This window comes from Rhinolophus hipposideros, assembly GCF_964194185.1.
Source record: "Rhinolophus hipposideros genome assembly, chromosome: 20".
NCBI lineage: Eukaryota > Metazoa > Chordata > Mammalia > Chiroptera > Rhinolophidae > Rhinolophus > Rhinolophus hipposideros.
Window position 1 is genome coordinate 6,144,290 of NC_138066.1, and position 23,023 is coordinate 6,167,312.

General features: G+C 42.4%; 1 protein-coding gene across 6 annotated transcripts in view; it reads right to left on the reverse strand.

Moving 5' to 3' along the window:
* Positions 1–23,023, reverse strand: part of MYOCD (myocardin) — a 90,365-nt gene that overhangs the window by 15,971 nt on the left and 51,371 nt on the right. For all 6 annotated transcript variants that reach the window (XM_081027801.1, XM_081027799.1, XM_081027798.1 and 3 more), the window contains 4 exons: positions 11,879–12,054; positions 9,219–9,344; positions 4,667–4,917; positions 2,778–2,931 (listed from right to left, as the gene is read on the reverse strand). In XM_081027801.1, the coding sequence (XP_080883927.1) occupies positions 2,778–2,931; positions 4,667–4,917; positions 9,219–9,344; positions 11,879–12,054 (707 nt within the window). The remainder of the gene's footprint in view (positions 1–2,777; positions 2,932–4,666; positions 4,918–9,218; positions 9,345–11,878; positions 12,055–23,023) is intronic.

The window sequence follows — 23,023 nt, forward strand, 5'->3', positions numbered from 1 at the left end:
TAAGCTGTAAAATAGTTTGATATCTATCGCTAAAAGAAGATACTTAAAAAAAAACACAATGCAATACAATACCATTATCACATCTAAAAAATATGAACGATGTTTTCTTAATATCCGTCAAATATTCCCCCAGTTTTTAATATGAATTCACTTTCATATTATCTATCTATCTATCTATCTATCTATCTATCTATCTATCTATCTATCTATCTATCATCTACCTATCATCTATCTCCTCCCAGTTTGTTAGAAACCAAAAACAAAAAAACAAAAAACATAGACTGGTGTTACCACTTCTAAGTTTATCCTTCTCCTTCCTCCCCTCTCCCTCTTTCCATTTTGCTCTCTATCTCATTCACTGTTCTAGTTTCAACCCTCCACACTATGAAAACGATCCCAAAATTTTGTTTCCTATTCCTGACAACACAATTAAGCTGAACTAGGTTGGTATATTTCTAACTGGGTCGACTTTTTCTCTTGGTTGTGCTGCTGGTTGTGCTGCTGACTCAACTTTCCCAGACTGAATGAACTTGCCGACCCTTCAAATCAGCTCCTCATTCTACCCTCCCAAGTTTAGCCACTGGTGTAACTGCCAGCTACACCCAGTTAAGGTTTCGCCCTCTCCCCTCTCCTCACACACCCAGTGGTCAAGTCCAGTTAAAGTTTCTTTCGTCTGTCCCTCTCTTTCCATTCTCATCTGGAACGACAATAACAAAGCCTTTGAAATCAGTCACTTAAGTTCAAGTCCCAGTTTTGACATTTATTAACTGGTTAACTTGCATATCATTTAGCCTCTTTAAGTTTTGATTTTTACGTTCATATTTAAAACTTACCTTGCAGGGTGAAAACTAAAGCAGATCTATGTTTGACTGATAGTTTATACTCAAAAAATGGTAGTTGCCACTATCATCATTGTCATCTCTTAATACCTAGGCTAATCATTGTAACTATAACCAGTCAATGATCCTGAGGACACCACCTTTGAGGGCTCTGGCACATCTTGTCCGGACTCTCTTATCTCTGGGCTCAGTGCATCTCCAGTCCTACCTGACCTAGGTTCCCATCCAGAGATAGACTACTTTAAAAAGAAATCTTTTTTATTATGGTAAGACATGTAACACAAAAATTACCATTTAATCATTTCACGTGTACAGTTCAGTGTCATTAGTACATTCACAATGTTGTGCAAATATCCCCACCATCCAGCTCCAGAACTTTTTCATGATTTCAAACTGCACCTCTGTACCATTAAACGCTAACTCCTCATTCTCACCTTCCCCCGCCCCTGATAACCATCATTCTACTTTCTGTCTCTATGAATTTGACTACTCTAGATACATCATATAATATCTGTCCCCTTGTGTCTGGCTTATTTCACTCACTGTAATGCTTTCAAGGTAAAACTTTTACCTCTTTGGATTTATGATCTGGGGAGTGGAGGGTGGTGACCAGCCACTCTGGCATCTTCTTTTGGGTTTATGGGTGCCACACTAAAGTCTAAGCACTTGTATTCCGAGTGGAAAGAATACAGGAAATTTTGATATCAGGACCCAAGCTGTATTTTGTTTACCAGTGTTGCTACTTGGCAGCCATAGAGTTTCCTTTAATTTGAAATAATCCCAATCCTACTTTTCCCCAAAGAAGATAATGACCAAGGACAGAATGGGAATGGGGGAGGGGTGCAGGTGAGGACTGAAGAAGGGCCACAGGACTGGCACAGTGAAGACTATGGGGGCTTTTCGGAATTTAGTTTTTTGGGGAGAAGGGGAAATGATAAGATCCTTAGGGGAGGGAGGGTAATTGTAGGGTGAAAACCAGGTAAACCGGTGTAATCACTGCAAATGGAATGAGGCTTTGAAGGGAATAGGTGTGCTCACACATTGGAGAAGCTGATGGCACTGCATTCATCTTTTCCAGTTCTTTTTTAACTATTGTGTGAATGCATATGCCAGTCCTGAGGACTGCTTTGAATCATTAGGTTCAACGCAAAGACCAGTGTCATTTCAATGAAATGAGGGCCATGTGGTCTGTGACCCAGAGTAAACTGCCAGCACATACAGATCGGGTAACAAGTTGCTGCCACATTTCAGAGCAGACAGTACATTGTTTTAAATGATATTAATTGACATAAGGTTACCAATATTTTATCTTGTTAAACAAGAACAAATAGCCTTATTTAATAAAATCCCTATATAATAAAAAGAAACAAAACTCTGCCAGAAACACTCAATTTCCATCTACTATCATCATCATTTCCTAACGGAAAGGATCTTTTAGCTTTCAGAATATTGGGAGGAAATAAGTACTTTCCATAAAGATTAGTCAGATATGTTGAACACACTTCAATTTATGAAAAACCCTTTACATGTTTCTTATGTTTCTCATTTTATCAGAGATTGGTAAAAGTTCATCTTGGAATTCACCACTAGCTTAGAGCATTCTGGAAGCTCATAGCAATCTCACAGCTCCTCTCTGCTCTATACGATTCCATTTAATTCCCATGATAACTCATTTATGCAAATGAGGAATTTGAGGAGGAGAAAATTTAAGACGCTCGCCCAATTTAAGACGCCAGCCCAGTGAAAGGGCTGAGTTGGGAGCTGTGGTCTTCTGCTCTATGGGGTATTCAACCACAGCAGTTAATATTCTGTCACGTGTTTGAGCCTCTCCCATACTCGTCCCCCTCCCACTGTTCTATACAAGAAATTAGTTGATGGAAATGTTAAAAATGTACTGATGTATTTGTTAAAAAAAGAAAATCATGCCAAATCCTATACCTTCAGATCATCTAGGTTTGATGGGAGTGGGCCTGGTTTGAGAGAAGAGACACCAGTTTGTCCAGAAAAACTGTTTTTGACAGGAGACAAAGGAGTATTGCTCAGTGGTGTTGAAGAAGAATTTGGATTTCTGACCATCTGTTCGTTTGGTTCCCTGAAAAACAAACCAAAAAGAGGCACTTAAAATATGGTCAAATATATATATATATATATATATATATATATATATATATATATATATATATATATATATATATGGGTTTGATGTTGTGATTTATAATAAGAAATATATATTTGCTCTTCATCCCAGTTTCTAGCTCACAGCTTCTAAAACCCGTGGAATTTCCTAAGTGATCAAAGTGACAAAGGCATTTTTTGTTCTGAGGTGAATTTTGGACTCCATCTGAGGAGGGATGATGGTTGCTAGGAGAACCAATCATGTGATTAGAGGGTTGAGACTTTCAGTCCCACCCCCTTCTTACCCCCTTGACTTCCAGGAAGGGGAGGACTACAGATTGAGTTCACCAATGGTCAACGATTTAGTCAATTATTGCTCTGTAATGAGGCTTCTATAAACACCCAAAAGGATGGGGCTCCGAAAGTTTCCAGGTTTGTCAACACATGGAGGTGCTGGGAGAGTGGCCAGCTCGGAGAGGCCATGGAAAATCCGCACCCTTCCCCCATACCTTGCCCTGTGCATCTCTTTCATCTGGCTGTTCCTGAGTTATATCCTTTCCATAATAAACCAGTAATCTAGTAAGTAAAACGTTTCTTGCAGTTCTGTGAGCCACTCTAGCAATTTAACCAAACCCAAAGGGGAGGTCATGGAAACCTGTGATCTACAGTTGGTTGACCAGAAGCAAGGTGACAAGTTCTGGACTTGCAATTGGCATCGTAAGGGGTTGGGGGTGGCAGTCTTGTGCGACTGAGCCCTTAACCCATGGAAACTTATGCTATTTCCAGGTAGCTAGTGTCAGAATTGAGTTGAATTGTTGGACAGCAGCTGATATTGCAGAATTGCCTGGTGATGTGGAGAAAACCTCTCCCACATATTGGAATTGGGTGACCAGAACCCTTAGGGGGTGACTTGTATTTAGATCAGATCACAAGCTACTACATGGATCAGGCAAGTAACGTCAGCAGAAGACGCAGGGTGAGGAAAACAAGCGCAGGCTAGATGGCAAGTGGCAAGTGACACTCACGGTGAGTTTGGGGTAGACAGGAGGGAGTGGTGGTGACTTTGGCATATGAGTGAGGCAAATCCATCTATGATTTAGCAGACGCACTGTCCTGTGGAGGCAGGCGCATGCTGGATGAAGGTTGATTGTATTCAGCACTCAGCATAATTGCTAGCACAATCCAAGACTGAACAGAGACAGGTGATGGAACCCTCATTCCAAATTTATACTTGAAGAGATTGACCATTGAAAACGTGGCCTGGCAATGAGGTCACACACTGGGGCTTAGGAGTCAATCTGTGAGGATGTCACTCGGTCACTTAGCTCTGTTGCTTCCTAAGGCATGAGTGCTGAACCAATTCAAAAATCGTAAGCTGTGTTGGAGTTGCCCACGATTCCAAGATGCATTCTTAGCTGTTTTCGCCTCTCCGTTCCACAATTCAATCTGAAATTGCTAATCCTTTCTCTTTTCCCAAAGAGAACTCTTATCAGGAGCATGGATTTACTTGCTCTCTCCCGGCCTTATGTTCCAGAAAAGCGGCCCATGGTTTCTAAACAGAACCATATTCTGCACACACTGGAGGAGCACGTGATACAATACCGGACTCGCTGTGTCCCAAGGTGCGGGCCCGTGTGCCTCAGAGAGAAGCCACCCCAACCTCTGCTTGCAGCTCCCCTGCCCCACCCCCAGCCGGGCCACTCCTGACTTACTTGAGCGGAGCTTGGTGAAGCCCAGGGTAACCGAACCGGTGCTGCTGCTGCTGCTGCTGGCTGAGGATTTGGAGCTGCAGGAACAGCTGCTGCTGCTGGAGCAGCCGGGCGTAGGCCGAGTCCATGGGCGGAGGGGACTTCTCTGCCTTCTGGTCCGGGGGGATGTACTGGTGATATTTGAGCTTCTTCACCTTTGGCTTGGGGTCCTTGGGTTTTTTGTGGCGGTTCTTACTGTCACTCAAGGACTTGGACTGCAAAGAGGATGAAGAAAGGCATGTGCTTTAGGTGATGGTGGGGAATGACTTGGTGCTGCGCGCATCTCGGGAGGCAGGTTGGTCTGGCGGGTGGACTTGAATCCCGGAAGTACCGTACAGCGAGGTCACCATGTGCAAACAGATCCTGGGACATTGCGATATCTAAGGAACAAATCTATTTCGAGAGTATCCCACTGGAAGGGCCCTCCTTAGGCAGGGACTCTTGAATCTTAGAAGTGGCTCCAGGAGTAGAGTGAGATGTAAGCCTGTGTTTCAGTGAGAGCACTTTCCTCATCTCAGACCAACCCGTGGCCTAATGGAGCATAAGTTCTGATCTGGGGATGGAGTCATAACAAAGTTCTTTCATATGTGTGCATGTAGTCACCTTTGTTTAAACACTTAGTAAACTGACCTCGTAACGACATAAACTTAGATAAAATTAAGCTTGTCCTTGAAAATCCAGAATGTGCAGTTTGTTGCTTCAGGCTGAAAAGTTAGATTTACCACCATCCCCAAATACTGTTATCAAATCAGGAAGTGACACCCTCTTAACTTACTATGGGAAGGGTTAGTCATGAGCTAGAACGCTTTCAGAAGTTACCCATCATATAGCAAGATTTGGTAACGTGGAAAGAAGTAAAGGGTACAGGCTAGAAAGTTAAGAGAACAATTACTTTACTACATCTTAGTTACCTCACCTGAAAGTTTGGGGAAATATTCTATACTTTCTATCTCAATGATCAATATAAGAATGATAAAGAAATAATATTGAAACAATAACAGGTCTGAGAGGACAGTGTGATTATATCTATAACCTGCTCCTAAAATCAAAAGGCCTCTATGTATTCCATATATTGGGAAGCAATAGGTCCTTCCTGTAATCAGTTGAAGAAACATAGGTTTTTTTCAAACCTTGACTTTATTCCGAAAGGATAAAATGAAGAACGTGGATGTCATGACAGAAGATTCTTGAGGATTTGGGGGAAAAGTTGGAGGGAAAGTGTGGTACCAGCAGTGTCCAGGAGAGGGGGCTCCTGAATAGCTCGCAGGCATGACTGGGCAGCTTCCCCATTTTAACCACAAAACACACAATATGAATGTGACCTGTTGGAAGGGGACAATGATTTGCTTTTCTCTGAGTCAGCGCATCCCACCACCGAAGCCTCTTTTGTGTTTTCTCAAGGAGGCTTCCCGGAGACCAATGAATAATGAGCACAAGTATTCCCGTTTGCTTGGTGGCTCTGTTTCTCCGTGCTCTTTAATCGATTAGCATGCTAGTTAATTAATCAGTCTTCTGCACTTGGGAGAATTTCTGTGGAGCCTGTGCAGTCAGCTTTGCCCTACTTTGCTGCAGCTCAGCTTCTGTTCCCATCTCTCTCTAGGACTTGCCTTGTCTGGGGGAGCTGCAGCCCTGGGTCTAACAGATAAGTCAGGGGCTACAGAATTTTCTCTCCATGTTGCCTTAGCACAGGGACTCTGAGTCTTCCAGAAGCTACTAAAATTGAACTATTGTATCTGGATAGTGAAGGCAAAGGCTGGACCCGTAGAGCTCTGAATCCACAGAACTGGGTAGTTTCACACTCGTTTGGGGACCAGAGGATACTAAGTTTATGGATTTTTGTTGTTTTTTTGTTTGTCTGTTTTGTTTTGTTTTCTACCTAGAACTTCAAGGCCAATAGAAGGGAAGAACATTTTTCTAAAGCAGAGGTGGATCCCAGTCCAGTGCTTTAAGACCCAGGCGTAAATGTGTAAAGCAGGTTACTGTAATGTTAGAGGGAAGAGTGCGGCCCGTGGCTAAAGAGTGCATGACTTCCTAACAGCTTTCTGATTCGAACCTGCTCACGCACACTGGGCCTGCCACACAACACACCACCCCAGCAGCCCATAATCAGTTTGCCTGTTCTGCTCTGCAAGATGAAGCCCAAACTCTAGTTTGCCAAAGAAGACAGTTCACCAAACTGCCTAAATCTCCTGTCTCCAACAGCTTACGCCTCCTGCCTCTTTTCCTTGCAATTTTTTGTTGTCTGAAACTCCCCCACTCCACTTGCTATCTGACTCTAGTTCATCCTTTGAGTCCAGCTCAAATCCTAGCTTACCTGGGAAGCCTGTCCTCACTCACAGTGATGTCTCTTATCTGCAGGTCTCCTACTCCCATACGGTATTTTGAGGCTGCCTGATAATGGTCACACTATTGCATACCCAGCTGACGGGGTGAGGGAGACTGAAATTCAGCCCCCCTTCTGCTTCCTATGCTATTGGCCCTGACGGGGGCTGTGGCTGCCCGGGGGAAGGGGAACCTCCTTTTGTATTGTGCTAAAATGTAAGTAACATAAAATCACCATAGTATCCATTTTAAAGTACACGATCCAGGGGCATTTAGTACACTCACAGTGTTGTGCAAGCGACCTCACTATCTCGTTCCAGAACATTATTATCACCCCAAAAGGAAACCCCGTGCCCATTAAACAGTCACTCCCCCATTCCCTCCTTCCTGCAGTCCCCCGAAACCATGAATCTGCTTTCTGTCTCTATGGTTCTGGCTCTTCAGAATATTTCTTTCATATTAATGGAATCATACCATATGCGGCCTTTTGTGTCTGGCTTCTTTCACTCAGCGTAATGTTTTCAAGGTTCATCTACATTGCAGCGTGTGTCACTATTTCATTCCTCTTTATGGCTAAATCATATTCCATTGTATGGATATGCCACATGTTTATCCATTCTTCGGTTAATGGACATTTGGGTTAGTTCCGACTTGTGACTATTGTGGGTAGTGTTGCTATGCATATTCATGTACAAGTTTTTGTTTAAACACCAGTTTTCAATTCTTCTGGGCATAGACCTAGGAGTGGAATTACTGGATCCTATAGTAATTCCACGTTTCATATTAAAGCACCACCACTGTTTTCCTTGGTGGATGCACCATTTTACATCTCTACCAGCATTGTATGAGAGTTCTGATCTCCATATCCTCATCAGCACTTGCTTTTTCCTTTTCCTTTTTTGACTATAGCCATTCTAGTGGGTGTGAAGTGGTATTTCATTGTGGTTTTGAGCTGCATTTCCCTGATGACTAATGACATTGAGCACCTGTTCATGTGCTTGGTGGCACTTTCTTTATCTTTGGACAAATGTCTATTCAAGTTCTTTGGGGCACATTTTTCTCACTTGCTCAAAACACTATATGGGTTAGTGGTGGCTGCAATACCCAACTAGAATATAGGCTCCTTGAGGGCAGAAATCATGTCTTATTCAACTTCTCATTCAACCCTCTCAGAGCCTGCACTGAGAATACCTTTCTCTTACATAGAAAAATCACAGGATTTTTGTTCATTCTTTCACTGGCCTCCTATGAACCTGACAAAGTGAATAAGGCAAGGATGTTTTTCTCAGCTCAGCAGCCCCCTTCTTTAAGAAGCCCTCTAGTATCCTATTAATTTAGAGATAATGAATATTTAACAACTGAGAATTCACAGGCATCGACCAAGCAGAAGGAATGCTGTCTCTTACGTAAACAACCAGTCCTGCTGGGTCAGCTGGGTACCAGTCTGCTCTTCATTGAAATTGACCTCTCTTCCTTCTGGGCAACAATCACATTCTCTTAGTATGTAGTGAGGCTGAAGGAGTGACTAATTTGAATTATGAAAATTTAAATACCTTGGGAGAAATATTAATAAAAGTTTTCTTTGGACACAACATTAGAAATAATGTAAATCATCTCCCTCTACCTGCAAAGAACAAACTTTATCTACAGTCCTATAATTTCAAAGTTGGTGAGCTGAGTGAATTGTAAGCTAGGTTTAGGCTATTGCAGTTCGGTGGTGGAGCTTTACTGGGCAACTGAAATAACTACTGTCCACTTAGAACGTGAAAACCACTTCTGTGTATGCAGTGGAGGGGGCTATGAGGCTATTGCTTTAACATTGGCTCTTACTAAATTATAATCATTTAACAAATATTTTGTAAGAGTCATCTCAGCATTCATGAAATGCTGAGAAAGCATGCTTCAAAATCAATGAGAAGTTATTTGGGATAAAATATTATGCAGAAGCCCAAATGAGAACCAGGCAGTTAACTGAGGAGAGAGCCCTCTGTGAACTGTTAGATATAATGCTAAGAAAATTAAACTAAAACTGTGCTATATGCTTAGAATGTTTCGTACTGTGAATATAACCCATGCATTTTTATGTATTTCTATATGGAGACTGGCTTGAATGATATAGGCCTTACACTGGGCAAGACTCTCAGGTCTGTGAGCGAGTACTCAGGCAGGTGCTTGGAGGTGGGCCCACCCATACCTTTACAGCAGCATGCGCAGGGTTGGGGGTGCTGAGGGGGCCAAGCCCCTGCTTCCCTGTGTCTGACTGATTTCCGAGCTGTGAGGCCGAGTCATTCTTGTCATTTTCTGAGCCAGAAGTAAGATCCTGAAATCCAAATTTTAGCATTATTAGGACATAGGAGCAAAAACTTTGCGACATAGAATGTTAAAGTAGAGCCCTCCTTCCCCCCTACACGGATAGCTCTGCTGTTTAAATCCTAGCTTCGTACCCAAGTACATGTAAGACTACTTTCTCCAGGGGAAGGAGCCACATATATAATTTGTCAACCAATTGAGGACACTTTTGAGAGAAAAAGGGATCATTATTAATAATTATTCCACACGAATAATTTTATTATTAATAAAATTAATAATTATTCCATAGGGTATAGAACTACCCTATTCTAGGCAAACTGGGATATCTGGTCACCCTGTGTGAGGACTCCAACTGTCTGTCACAAGGTCTCCCTGTTGGATGCGATAAAGGGATTGAAAAAGAAAGTAAGAGGGAGGACTGGGTGTAGGAACTTTGGGGAAAGTAAGACAACAAGAAAATTAGATGACAGGGTGTTAGCAGATGGAGGGAAAGTGTGTGTACATATGTGTGTGTGCATATGTATGTCTTTTTGTATATCTGTATGTGTCTGCATTTATATGCATGTGTTCACATGTAGGTGTATGTATAGATATGTGTGTATATGTATCTCTGCATGATATGTATATGTGTTCTGTGTGTATATGCATGTGTCTCTGTGTATATGTGTGTGCAAGTAATATATATGCATACATGTGTGGTGTGTGTCTGTGTTTATGTATGTGTGTTTATGCATATTTATGTGCATGTGTGTATATGTAGGTATATGTCCTGAAAAATCTTTCTGAGAGGCATGTTTCTGTATGCATAGGACTTGGAAGAAGGATTAGTTAGTTATCTTCTCTCTCTCTCTCTCCTAAATTCCTATGCCGTGATGCTGACAAAAAGGGGCAGGGGCTGCTCAGGAACTCCCTCTGGCATTTCTCAGTCCTTCCCTGAGTCCTGGCACCTGCAAAGGCCTATAGGATCCTTTCCTATTAGAGCCTCAGTGTTCTGATCTGTTACATGGGTCTGCTGGGTGAAATGACAAAATGGTCTTTGCCCTGCATTGCTCAGTGCTTACTCCCTTCTTCCCTTCTCCTAGGAATAAGCAGAAAACAAGTTATCCTCTCCTTAAACCATTCTGAAATCAGAAGCTGAGAAATTTACTGTCAGAATAATAGTACAAATGGTCTGATATACTGTTTGATGTTATCAAAGAAGTTTGGCTGCAAAGACCAGCTGTGGCATGCAGGGGAAGGAAAAATGCTTTGATTATGAACTCTTGCACAATAGATGTATGACTGTTTCGGCTATGCTTTTTATGTCTCCTGTTTTTCTCCCATTCCACATTTTCTCCTTGGCAGCCTTAACTTTGCTCTGATGTGATGAAGGAGGGCATGACAATGGCCAGTAAGTAGCATCGTTTCTGGAAAAAGGGCTCTGGATGATAATTACCAAACTGTCCCTGATAGCTGTACGGTGCTTTACAGGGTAACAAATGTTTTCAAATATGATATCTAATTTCAATCCATCAAATAATTCCTGTGAGGCCAGGAGGAGTAAGCTCTGCCTAAAGGGAAGGGACTGAAGGTCTGGAGGGTTCTCTCCAGAGCCAGAATGAGTGAAACCAGGGGTGGAAGACTCACATCTCCCTGCCATGCAGTGCGTCTCCTTCCCCTCACGTGTGGGCACCCACACACACCTCCATGAGTACCATCGTGCTGGCTGAGGAGACCGGTGTGTGGCTTCTAGAGGCAGACGCTCCAGGGGCCGGGGGGGAATCTGAAGTGTTTCTAGAGGCCACACAGCTCCTCAGCCTCACGGAGCCTTAGTTCCTTATCTGTCAGAATCCCCATCAGTGACACGTGCCTGGAGTGGACTGGGATATCTAATAGAAAACACTTATAAAGTGTCTCACACTGAGTGAGCACTTACTATGTGGCAGTGGCTGGTGTTAGTCATCAATGTTCTTTATGAATGTGCTTTTAACAGTATTTGCAATATACATTTCTTACATCTTGAGAGCTGGTGAATTTGTCCAGAAAGAGATGCGTGTTGTGCATAGGTCAGGGCTGGAACTGGACCTTGCAGGGATTTGGCTAATGATAGAACCAACTGGGGCTTCCCTGCTTTGTAGCCAATCAGCACTTCGTGCCGCCCACCCCCACCCCAGCACCCTCTGGTGTCTGCTCAGTGCAGGGAAAGGCTGTGGGCCTTGAAACCAGCCCTGCTGTGGCACATTTTATCTGCGAGATTGTTGGTGGGTCATCGAAATCTCAGTGAGCCTTATTTTTACTTTGTAAAAATGAAGACGAAATGCATCAACTTGGAAGAGTGGATGCTTAAAAAAAGTAAGTCTAGGGTATAGTCCTGAGATTCTCTTTCAGGGTTTTATGGCAATTTTCGCCATTACACATAGAACCCTGGACCCAGTAGGGGAAGAAGAGGTACCAAGGTGATGTGCAATGAAGGGACATCTCTCAGTCTTGAAGCATACGTGACAGCGCTGACTTTAAGACTTCATAGTCTTAAAGAGATGACAGGCTGAGATGTGGTCTGTTTACCTGGATTGTCCCCAGAGGGCCTGCCAAAGGGGTCTCTGTAGCTTTAGTGTCCGGGGGGGACCTCGCTGAGCCCTGGGGTTCTTCACTTCGAGTCTGCTCTGGAGAAAGCCCATCGCTGCTGCTGTCCTCTTCAAAGGCAAACGCATCTGCTGATTTGGAGAAACTCACCTGGTTACCTGAGGGAGTGAAATCCAAGAACTCGGTCAGTGGCTTAGGCACATCAAAGGGCTTTTTGGAAATGCTTCAATGTGTCATCGCTACTAAGACTAGTTCCTTAGATCTGTTTGCAGTTCAAGGTAAGAGTGAGCAATGTGTGCCTTACGAGGTCTGACAATTAAGTTCGCGAACTTGTTGCGATGATGTCATTAACTTTTTTTTGACATCAGAGGGATTATTCATTATGAATTTGTACCAACTGGACAAACAGTTAACCAAGTTTACTATTTGGAAGTGCTGAAAAGGCTGCCTGAAAAAGTTAGACGATCTGAACTTTTTGCCAACAATTCATGGCTCTTGTATCACGACAATGTACCAGGTCACACGGCACTGTCTGTGAGGGAGTTTTTAGCCAGTAAACAAGTAACTGTATTGGAACACCCTTTCTACTCACCTGATTTGGTCCGCAATTAATACTTTCTTTACCCGAAGATAAAGGAAATATTGAAAGGAATACATTTTGATGACATTCAGGACATCAAGAGTAATACGACGACAGCTCTGATGGTCATTCCAGAAAGAGTTCCAAAATTGCTTTGAAGGGTGGACTAGGCACTCACGTCAGTGCATAGCTTCCCAAGGGGAGTATTTCAAAGGTGACCATAGTGATATTCAGCAATGAGGTATGTAGCACTTTTTCCAGGATGAGTTCACAAACTTAATTGTCCGATCTCGTATAAAAGGTCTACTATTATATATTAAACATTATTTTCAGGTTTATTGATGCCTGAACATTTCCTGTGTGAACCTATATGTTTTTGAAATTAAATCAGGGAAGATGAAGGAAAGAAAAAGGGTCACTTTGTGCAGAATGAGGCCAATGGAGACAGCACTAGGAGGACGCCCCATTTCCCTCAGGTTTTACGGTGAGAGCTATAATTGAGATGACAGTGTGCCATTTGCATGATGTTCAAATATAAAGCAGGGCACACAGCACAAAAATGTTTAGCAAACTTTGCTAACAAGGATAAGCTGGGACAGCTACTAAGTTTAAATTCCTAAATGTCAGAATTAGCTCATGTCACCAGAGTGTCCCAAAGCCCTATTCAACTAATACGTATCTGTTTATAAAATCCATAAATGTGTCTCAGAAACCTCAGCGTGATCTTTATTTGTTTATTATTTGGGTTTTCTTTTGATTCCTCTTATCTCTGTGTCTATTTTAGAAATCCTCAATGGCTCACACATTCACAAATTCTTCCACAGCAGCTGGCATGGTCTTTGGACGGGGGGAATAGATAGATATATTAGCTTGAGGAGAGGGGTTATCAGATCAATGGGACTGTCATAACATCCTTATATGTCTCTTATGCTTTTTAATTGCCAAATTTCATCTGGTTTATCATCCAGCTGCATAGGACAGAATGTGCTGAGGCCACATCGCTCATCTGACCCGATTCCAGGCACAGCTCTTCTAAAGGAATTTAGGTATTATCAGGAAGTTTTCCAGCCCGGTATTCTGCAATCACACTGACAAGAACTTTTGACTCCTGCTCTGTGCAGATAAGACAGAGGAGCTTTCACCATGCAGACTGGAAAGCCAACGAGGAGCTGGAAGTAATGGAACAAATGTGGTTTGGGGCTTGTCATCGCCGCCACTGCTGGCATCTGTCATGGCCCCTCACTCAGACATCCAAGGGTCAAATCAGGAAAGAGGCCAGACAAGGACAGGGCAGGTGGAAACTCCAGTCGCTGGCCCAGTGGGCAGCCCGCTAACCTGGGGAGGCTTGGGGACCACATTGCTCCTCCAGGGAGCCAAGGATTTTTTTATAAAGTCATTGCTTTTCTGTGATTATAAAAGTACTATATCCTTATAAAAATTCACACCATAAGAGCTGTACATAATAATCCCACTTTCCATTAATAATTTGTTTCCTCTTCTAGATTTAATTCTAGACATATAGCAATGCATATACACACAAATTTAAAAAATATTTCATATAGATAGGTCTGAAACTTGCTTTATTTACTTTATGTTTTCTGGAGATCTTTCCATGTAAACACATAGATATCTTCCTCAATTAAAAAAAAAAATATATATATATATATATATATTTTTTTTTTTTTTGGTAGCAGCTGTACAGTATTCCATTATATTAACGGGGACTTTTATTTTTCAACTTTTATTTTCTAAGGTACACTTTTTAACTACCATATAAAAATTTAAAATAATAGACAAGTACAGAGAAGAATATAAAACACAGGTCTACCTATCACCTGAAATAAACGCATGCTAGCATTTTCTTATATTTGCATCAGAAAAATATTCCTTTCCTAACAGGGGGGTTTCATTAGATATTTGACAAATGCCAAGTTTTTCTTTATAATCAGGGGCCATTCTACTCCCCCTTCAGTACTCTGGTCTCAAACACTTCCCTCTCTCTTTTAAGAGTCCAGAGTTAGCTCTAACCTTTCCTTCCCCTGTTCTTACAGCAGACCCTGTAAATAAGCCTGTATTTGTCATTTTCATGCTATGTGAAAAAATTACACATAATCCTTTTGTCAAGGGGATCACTTGCCTGGATCTTCCAGGAAGGTCCTTCCAGTTGCCTCCATGATTATACTTCCATCGTCTACTCACCTATTTCTTTACTTTACAAACAATGTTTTCGTTAAAATGTCAAGTCCTACTTCTATTTGTGGAATTAAAGGCTTTGTCCCTATTAAAAGAAGTACATTTATATTGAGGGCCAGGTGGGCATGAGAGTTGGAGGGTTAGGTGGGTGTTAAGCCGCCCCACCCCAGAAATCACAGCATTTCATTGGGATCTACTTAGCACATACCCTGAGCCAACACCATTCCTGTTCTCAGAGAACCCTGCATGTGGCTATGCCAGGCCCTGGAGGCAGTTCTGCCCAACAGAACTGCCACCTGAGATCTGTATTGCCTTATATTCCCTCCCCATGTCTCCATTCTAAATTAGTATGGATCTTTTCTGTACGTTCTGCTACTTCAGAGGACAAAGACCACCCCACCACCAACATTTCCACCCACACCAAACACAGTATCACTTCTCAAATATGTACAAATTAGAGGAAATGAGCCAAATTGCAGAGCTGTCCTAGTAGTGTAACATGTGGGTATAAATGCTTCAAAGAAGAGGCAAGGGTAGGGAAGAAAAAGAGAGAATGATTTCTCTTCTTATCCCCCAACAACCCCACTTTTCAAATGGAGTGAGAGCAAATGATAAAAACAGTAGTTTGTATCAGTAGTTCACTTAATAGGACAGCAATAACAAAGATAATCAACTTTTGTTATGCTTTATAATGGATAAGTAAGTCAGAGTAGGGGGCACATTTTCTCATCTCTGTTTTGAGGACATTGCAAGGTCCAGTCCACCCAGTTATTTAGAGACTGAGCTAAGCCTATGGGCCCAGGCTTTGTACTCTCAGAGCCACCTGCAGTGGGGGTGGAAAATCAGTTACCTTCCCTGGAGGCCATCAGGTGACATACTGTTTAGGGAAAAGACCTGCAGGTTGGTTGTGGAGAGGTAGCATAGAAAATAGCTGTCTCTCCTTTTCCTACACACATGCACTGAGGACATCTCCATATTTCACAAGATCGTTTACTTGACTTTTTGTGATTTGAGGGGCTGAATGTGACACTGTGATTATGAGAACAAAGAAAGCAGGGAGTCTAGGAAAGGTGACTGTGATGATTTCTTTGGAACTTGTCTCAGAAAAGGGTTGGAAGAGTTGTGGAAACCCCGTTAGCACCAGTAAATCAGCATGTCCTTTGCACTTTAACACTGGGCATTTGGTGACCTTAGGTGGAGGCACTGGAAAGATGTGGAAACGTCTAGAAGTCGAGTATCTGGAATAAAAGAGTCACTAATCAGTCCCATTTCCCTCAATACTGGACAGAGCATTCCTCAGTTATTTTTTTTATTTCCAGGCTTCCTACTTTAAAAGAAATCGAGAGAAGCAGAAGGGTAATCAGATACGATATGGTGAAGAGACAGAAAACCATGAGAAGGATGTTATCTAAGTATTGCCCTGGGACACAACTGGAAAACTGTCAAGGACCAGACTGTCTGGGGAATGCTGTTGGTGGTTAGATGAAGGAGAGAGCAGAGTGCAGTAATCCAAGAAGACTCCTGGAGGTGACAGGATTAAATTGAGCCTGAAATGACCGTCAGCTGTGGCTAGGACAACAGAAAGGGAGGGGGCATTTGGCAATAATGGGGGGAGTGGAAGGGAAGTGACAGAGTGCTGGTTAGAAGTGACAGAGTTGGGGTGGGAAGGGTGAGGAAGAAACTCTCCCAGCCAGGGGAGAGGATTATTTTGGGACCCAATCCTTGGAGAGACACAGTTTCTAGGAGTCTACTTTATCAAGTGACATCAATCATTTAAAGAGGTTCCTCTGCTTAAATCTATGGGGAAACCATGAGTTTTCTGATACACAAAGAAATCATGAGTACATGCAACCACCTACAGGGTAGTTGTTTACACCTGAATGAACAAACAGAGTGAAGGCCGAAGCCCCAAATATGACTCCTGCCTGGTATGTAAAAAGTATGACGTGCCAGGTCAGAACACACTGACAGACACATTGAGGACGACTTAGGGGATATCCAGGCCAAAAGACCCCTACATGGGTCCCCACCAATCACCACTTCTTCAGTTCTATAAGTGGTTAGAATTTGCCGTTGCCAGGGCAGAAGATGAGTGGAAGGGCAGAGAGCCCACATACAGTTACACACTCAGCTCAGTCCTTGTTGATGAAGAGAACCGTAATGGCAGAGAGGCCCCTGAGAGAAAACTGGCAATGGCTTCCTTCTGAGATGATGGACGTGGCTTTTGGTGTGGTCAGGAAGAAGATGGGTTCTGGATTCCAACAGACATGGTTTGTTCCTTGGTTCTACTTCAGTTGCCAAGTTATTCAAACTTGTGGAGCCTTAGTTTCCCCCCTCTATAAAATGGGAATAATAATAATGGCTACCTCTCAGTGTTTTGAGGATGAAAACAATACAACATATGTAAAGCACTGAGTTTCACATATGTTATATGTTATTTGCATTGTCCCTGAGGTGCAAGTGTTCAATAATTGCTAGCGGCTGTTATTGTTATGGTTTTAGTTAGGAGTATCTGCTTGTCTCAAGTTTACCATTATCAAAATAAAGAAGACCACCCGGGAGGCAGTTTATCCTGTGGTCAGCTTTGCAAAGGTCAGCACAACTCCAGAGCCAGAAAAACGAGTGGTTCATTCTGGGAAAGCAGAGGCAGACCTTCCCCAGAGCAAGGGGATTGTCACAGGAAAGGCTGCACATTTCTCCCTCCTTCCTGGTTCAAGCCAGACTCTTGTGGGGAAGGACAAAGGTCAGCTTATCTGGCTGTCTCTAGAACAACCAAGTCTATCAGCTTTTTGCTGTGGCCCTGGGCCTCTCCTCCAATCTCCCCCAGTGCGAGGCTCTCTGGGAGTGCTGTGTGCTGGCTATTGTCCCTGTAGACACGTCAGGTGGTGTGATGACAAGGACTTGCTTTGGGAAGCCCTGACATCATCCCCCAGCTATGCCCACGGGGCTGGCTCTGGGTGCTGGCCCCTTGGGGATCTTGGCCTGGTGACTCTGAGCTTTTCCTCTCCCTCTTGGAAGTGATTAGATGAATGAGTCAGTTGTACTTTCCTCTGCATAAACATTTAAAATTCCAAGATTAGAGTGAGATAATTGGAGTCCTAGTTACCTTTCTGCTAGGCTCACACCAAGGGCTGGAAACCATGAAGTGGAATGTGAAAAGGGACCTTGCTTCCTTATCTGCTTGCAAGCTTGAGTAGTACACTGCTTGAGAGCTATTTTAATTCATGGACAGACCGTCTCCTAACATCCTCCTGGCAGAGACTGAAGCCAAATCCATTTCTTAAGGGAGAAGGTGATTATGTGAGGTAGAAGTAGTTTAAATGTGGCTCTTGCCTAAAGATATTTCTTTACACTGAAGAGACCCTCGTCTGTGGAAGATGGATCATATTGTCCAACAAAGACAGAACCCACTGCTCTTGAAGGGGGATCAGATCCCTTTATTATGGAAATGGATGTCAGTGGAAATTTGGAGGAACCAAGATTCCTTTTCTTCAGATTTCTGGTTAGAAATTTGCATTAAATCTCTAGATATATCCTGATCCTAGGACTACATAACCTGCATAAGAACTTGACCTGCATCAGCTCTTAGGGCTAATTCTTAGGGACAGAGATCATCTGGTGTGTAAAGATGCTTCAGCATGGTCTCTCGCTTCCCCTCTGCAGGACCCCACTCTTTCACAGCTCCCTCTGAGATTTCTAGGGACTCCTCCCCAGCTGTAGGCCCCACTTGGGCATGTCCTGCACACTCTTGGTGTCTGTGCTCACCTCAGCGGGCAGCCAAGGCCAACACCAGGCAACTGCCTTCTCTCAGCGTTGGCTAACTTTCCTTCTTGCCACTCCCACACCCAGAAAGCTACCAGCTCCCTGATGTTCTTTTCCCACCCCTTTCCCAGAACATTCCTCAGAAAAGTATTTTTCATGTATGTCTCAGTGTGTTTCTTTCCCCCAAAGATCACTGGCACTTTGAAAATTATTTCTCATTATGGAATGATAGATTTTTGTTCATGAGAAAGTTATACCGAAGCAAACCTTTTCTTTTCATGACAAAGCAAGTGACTCTACCCTCTGGCTTAGGACCATGGTTATCGTCTATTTGCCTTAAAAGTGAATGATAGAAGAGTGTCAAGAATTCCAAAGTCTCTAAAAATGACCAGATTCTTAGAAAATACAAATTTTTTGTTTTGTTACAAAGCCTGAGCCTTGGGGATATAGGTGAGCAAAGACTAGTGTAGGATCTTTTAGAAAAGTACGTGACAGCTATGAACAGATGACTTCTTGGCTAGCCCTGGTGGGCTACAAATGTTGCTTCCTGTGTAAAAAGAACTCATTTATCTTTGATGAGGAGGCTGTAGATTCTGAATCACAGGTTTGATTTTTTTTGAGAAAGTAGCTGGAAAGCTGACTCAGGCATTCAGGTGGGAAGCTTGGCTCAATCCAAGGAAAAGGTGAGAACACTTTAAGAGGAGGTGCTTGTTTATAGGAGCAGAACTTCAGGACCCTTCCACTGTTAGAAGAGACGGGAAAGCCAGCTGGGCTTCTGCTCTACCTTGGCAGAAGCCAGGCCTCTGGACAATAAACAGCTTCCTTGGTAGCTAAGGGATGTTCTAGTCAAGTGAAGAGAATACTCAGATGATCAGAGAGAGAATTAACAAGCTTAGAGTGCCCCTAGGACACTCAAAACTGAGGGATCACTAAGTGACAATGACCCATGCATAAGCTGAGCAAGGCATGCTCAACTCCAGCCTCTGATTTCTGTTTTCATTAAGTCATGTCTCCCATGTAACACCATTTTTGTTGTATTCAGTATTCCGGCCAGAGAGAGGGTGGCTATTAGCAGTTGTTTCAATGGAGGAGAAACAGGGAGTCAGGTGCATGCTCTGAGATGTAACCAAGAGGAAGCCCAAGCCCCCTCCTGTGTTAGTCAAATCAGAAAGCCTCCTGTTCCTCCATGTGATATCATTCTAGTCATACGAGCCTATATTTCTTCCGACTGGAATCTGTAAAATTCTACCTGACTCAGAAAATAAATTTTCAGGCTGGAAGTAGAATTGATAGCTGGAACCCCAAAGGAAAGGAAAATTTGGGGGAAAAGACTTTTTGTGATCATTCAGCTGACTGTAAGAGGGATGACATCTAGGAATGAGAAGAAAAATCCCAGAGTGGGAACTGGTTCTCCGTCAAAAATATCATTCCCTGTGTTGGGTGAAGTTCTAGATTATTGTATTTGAGGGTTGGAACATAGCTGGTCTTCAAGGAAACCTGGAGGGAGCAAGTCAATGACTGAGTATTCCACTCAGAGCTTGGCAGAAACATAGAAACACAGCTGCAGAGACGGCTAGAAAATGTAAACACATCTGGAAAGGCACGCGGATGCAGTGGGGGGAGGATACACAGATGCCACGAGAATGACACACAGCAAACTACAACCCTGAGCCACCACTTCACCACATCAGGGGGCATGATCTGATCACAAGAAGTGATAGAAAGGTGGGGCTGGATCGTCATTACCATGGGAAGGGCTTCTCAAACTGCTGTCTCTACAGCTGGTCTCTGAGCAACTCCCTGTCTTTGTGACATTCCACAGGATACCATCACCTTGCCCGTAAAAATTCGTGCATGTTGAAAGATTACGGATAAAGAGACTGGTGCATGGGTTGATAACAGATGTTTAGTTCTCCATCACTGGTGCCCACTTCTGGACTTGCTTGGATTAGGTCAACCTATATCCTCCACCTCTTTCGGTAGTCATTCCTCCTCTTTATTCTTCACAGAATCCCTGCCTCTATCCTAAACAGTATTGCGTGAGAACCTCATTTTAGCCGTGTTCTCTTTTTAAATATCCTCCGCTTGCCCCAACTACCCTCCAGAGACACTCTTGTTTCTTTGTACCCTGCACTACTTCTATTTTTTATAGCATTTGTCATATTTTATTATGATATATAATTATTTATTGTTTTTGTTTATTGTCTATCTCTCCCACTAGAATTTAAGTTCTGTTAGAGCAGAAATCTTTGAATGTTTTGGTCACTGAGCTATCTCAAGTACTTAGAATAGTGTCTGATATACAGAAGATATACTCCATAAATATTAAATGAAGAAATAAATAAATGAAAGGTCAGTATTATCTAAACCATCAGTTTAAATTACCATATACACTAAAATCTCCCAAGTGTATGGCTCTAGACCAATACTTTCTTCTGAATCTTAGGTCAGTAGAACGCACTGCTTACTCAGTCCCTGCCTTTGGAATTCCTGTGGGCCTTTCAAATCCAAGAGTTTGAAACAAGAATTCATAATCTCTCCCAAATCTGTTCTTCCACTTATGGTCCCTTATCTTGACAACTGGCCACCATTTACCCAGTCATCCGAGAGAGAAGCCTAGATGTCATTTTTTAATCTTCCCTTTGTCCAAATTGATATATTCTACAAATCATTGAATCATGCACAATCAATTACCTCTCAGATACTCTTTCTTCCACACCCTCAGCCATGACTCTGGTTCAGGTTTTTTTATCAACTGTCATCAAACAAGTCCAACAGCTTCCTAATAGAGCCCTTTAACTCTGTGACTTCTAATGAGTGCACTTCACACTGCAGCCACAGGATGTTTCTACCTGCCCAATGCCCAACTTGGCTCACACACAAAACAAGTTCTGGATTCCACTAGAAACTCTTCCAATGGCTCTCCACTGCTTGTTATTAGCAGGATTAATATTAGTATTTTAAATTATGTTCCTCCTGATCGAGGAATTAGAAGAGTGCTTAATATGTGTTTCCTTAAGTGATTGAGAAGCTTGAACCTCTCTACTGCTTTAAAGATAAAATTTAAAATGACTTTATCACTTGACCAGGGCTACCTGTCGGTCTTTCATACTAATTCTCTGCCTTCTCCTTTCAGGGTTCAGCCAACAAGTCATGTCTCCCAGGATGCCTTGGTTATGTACACACATATACATTCCCATTGTATATGACTTTTATCAATTTCCTTCATACAAATTATCACAAGGACCGATAGTTTTCTTCTTCCCTGCCTCTTTTCTTGCTGAAGTGTAAAGTCTTTGGGGTCAGAAATGAAAGAAATTTGCTAATGTGTCACCAGTGCCTACCTAATTCTGCATACATTTTTAAATTGAACCCACCTTGAAAAAAAGCCCTATGAGATAGCCATTATTATTGTTGGGATTTCAGAGAGGAACATGGACAGTGAGATTAAATAACTCCATGGCTTGGTGGCCAAAGTCAGAGTGCGGCTTTGAAAACCAGGCTGATGGATCCCTAAGCGGCTGCTTTTCCTGCCTTCAGGCAGCTTCACGTCCGGTCCATTATTTTCTCTTATTTATTGCTTTCTATCCATTCCACTGGCCGTGTCCCTGCTCACGCCCTCCTGTCTCCTTATCTGAGTGGGTGCATAGTTTTTGACCACCCCTCTGTCTCCAGTCTCTCCTCCTGCATCTGAAGCCAATTAATATTCCTGACCCTCAGTTCTTCTCACAGGGATTCTTCTGCTCAACAACCATAACTTAAAGCAAAATGAAATAAATTCAAGGAAAGACAAGAAACCAACAAAATTTATGAACAACTTCATGAACTGCTTCTTTGTAATAATGACCAATAAAAAAGAAACACTTCTATCAAGTGCAATGTAAAAGAGAGGCAGGAAGGAGAAACTATAGGAATTACAACATTTGCAATGAAAACAAAACACCCCACAATATAAGCTTCAGAGATGCTTAGAACAATTGTAAGCCAAACTTTATATAACTTTAGGCTAATAACCTTGAAATTCAGGCGGATAATGAGAACTTTTAGAAAAATGTAAACTGTACAAATTACCTTAAGGATAAAATTTGAATACACAAATAACTATGGACAAAACTGAAGAAAAGCTATCAAAGAACTACTAAGGAAAGTACTGAGCCTCTATGATTTTAATAGGCAATGTTTTCAAGCAACTAATTATTGTGAACATATTAAAATATTTCCCAAACATGAAAGATATGGAAAGGTAATTATAACTTATTTTGTGGAGTGCATATAGCCTTGACACTTAAACCTGAGAAATACAAAACAACCACATAGACCAATATTATTTATGAACATTGTAGCAGAGAGGACACTATTCATCAAAATTTATGTTCCTTCTTCCATTGTACAGCAAGATTGCTGGGAAATTACTGTTCAGCTAGGAAATAACATTTCCCACCATATGTACTATTTTCACAGTGGAATGTGAATGGAAGTGATGTGTTCATTTCTAAGTTGAGGCTTTTTAAATATGTGTGTGGGCCTTTTTATTCTTTCTTTCCCCCTCACTCCATAGGATGATGGGACTCCAGGGCATAGACTGGCAAATT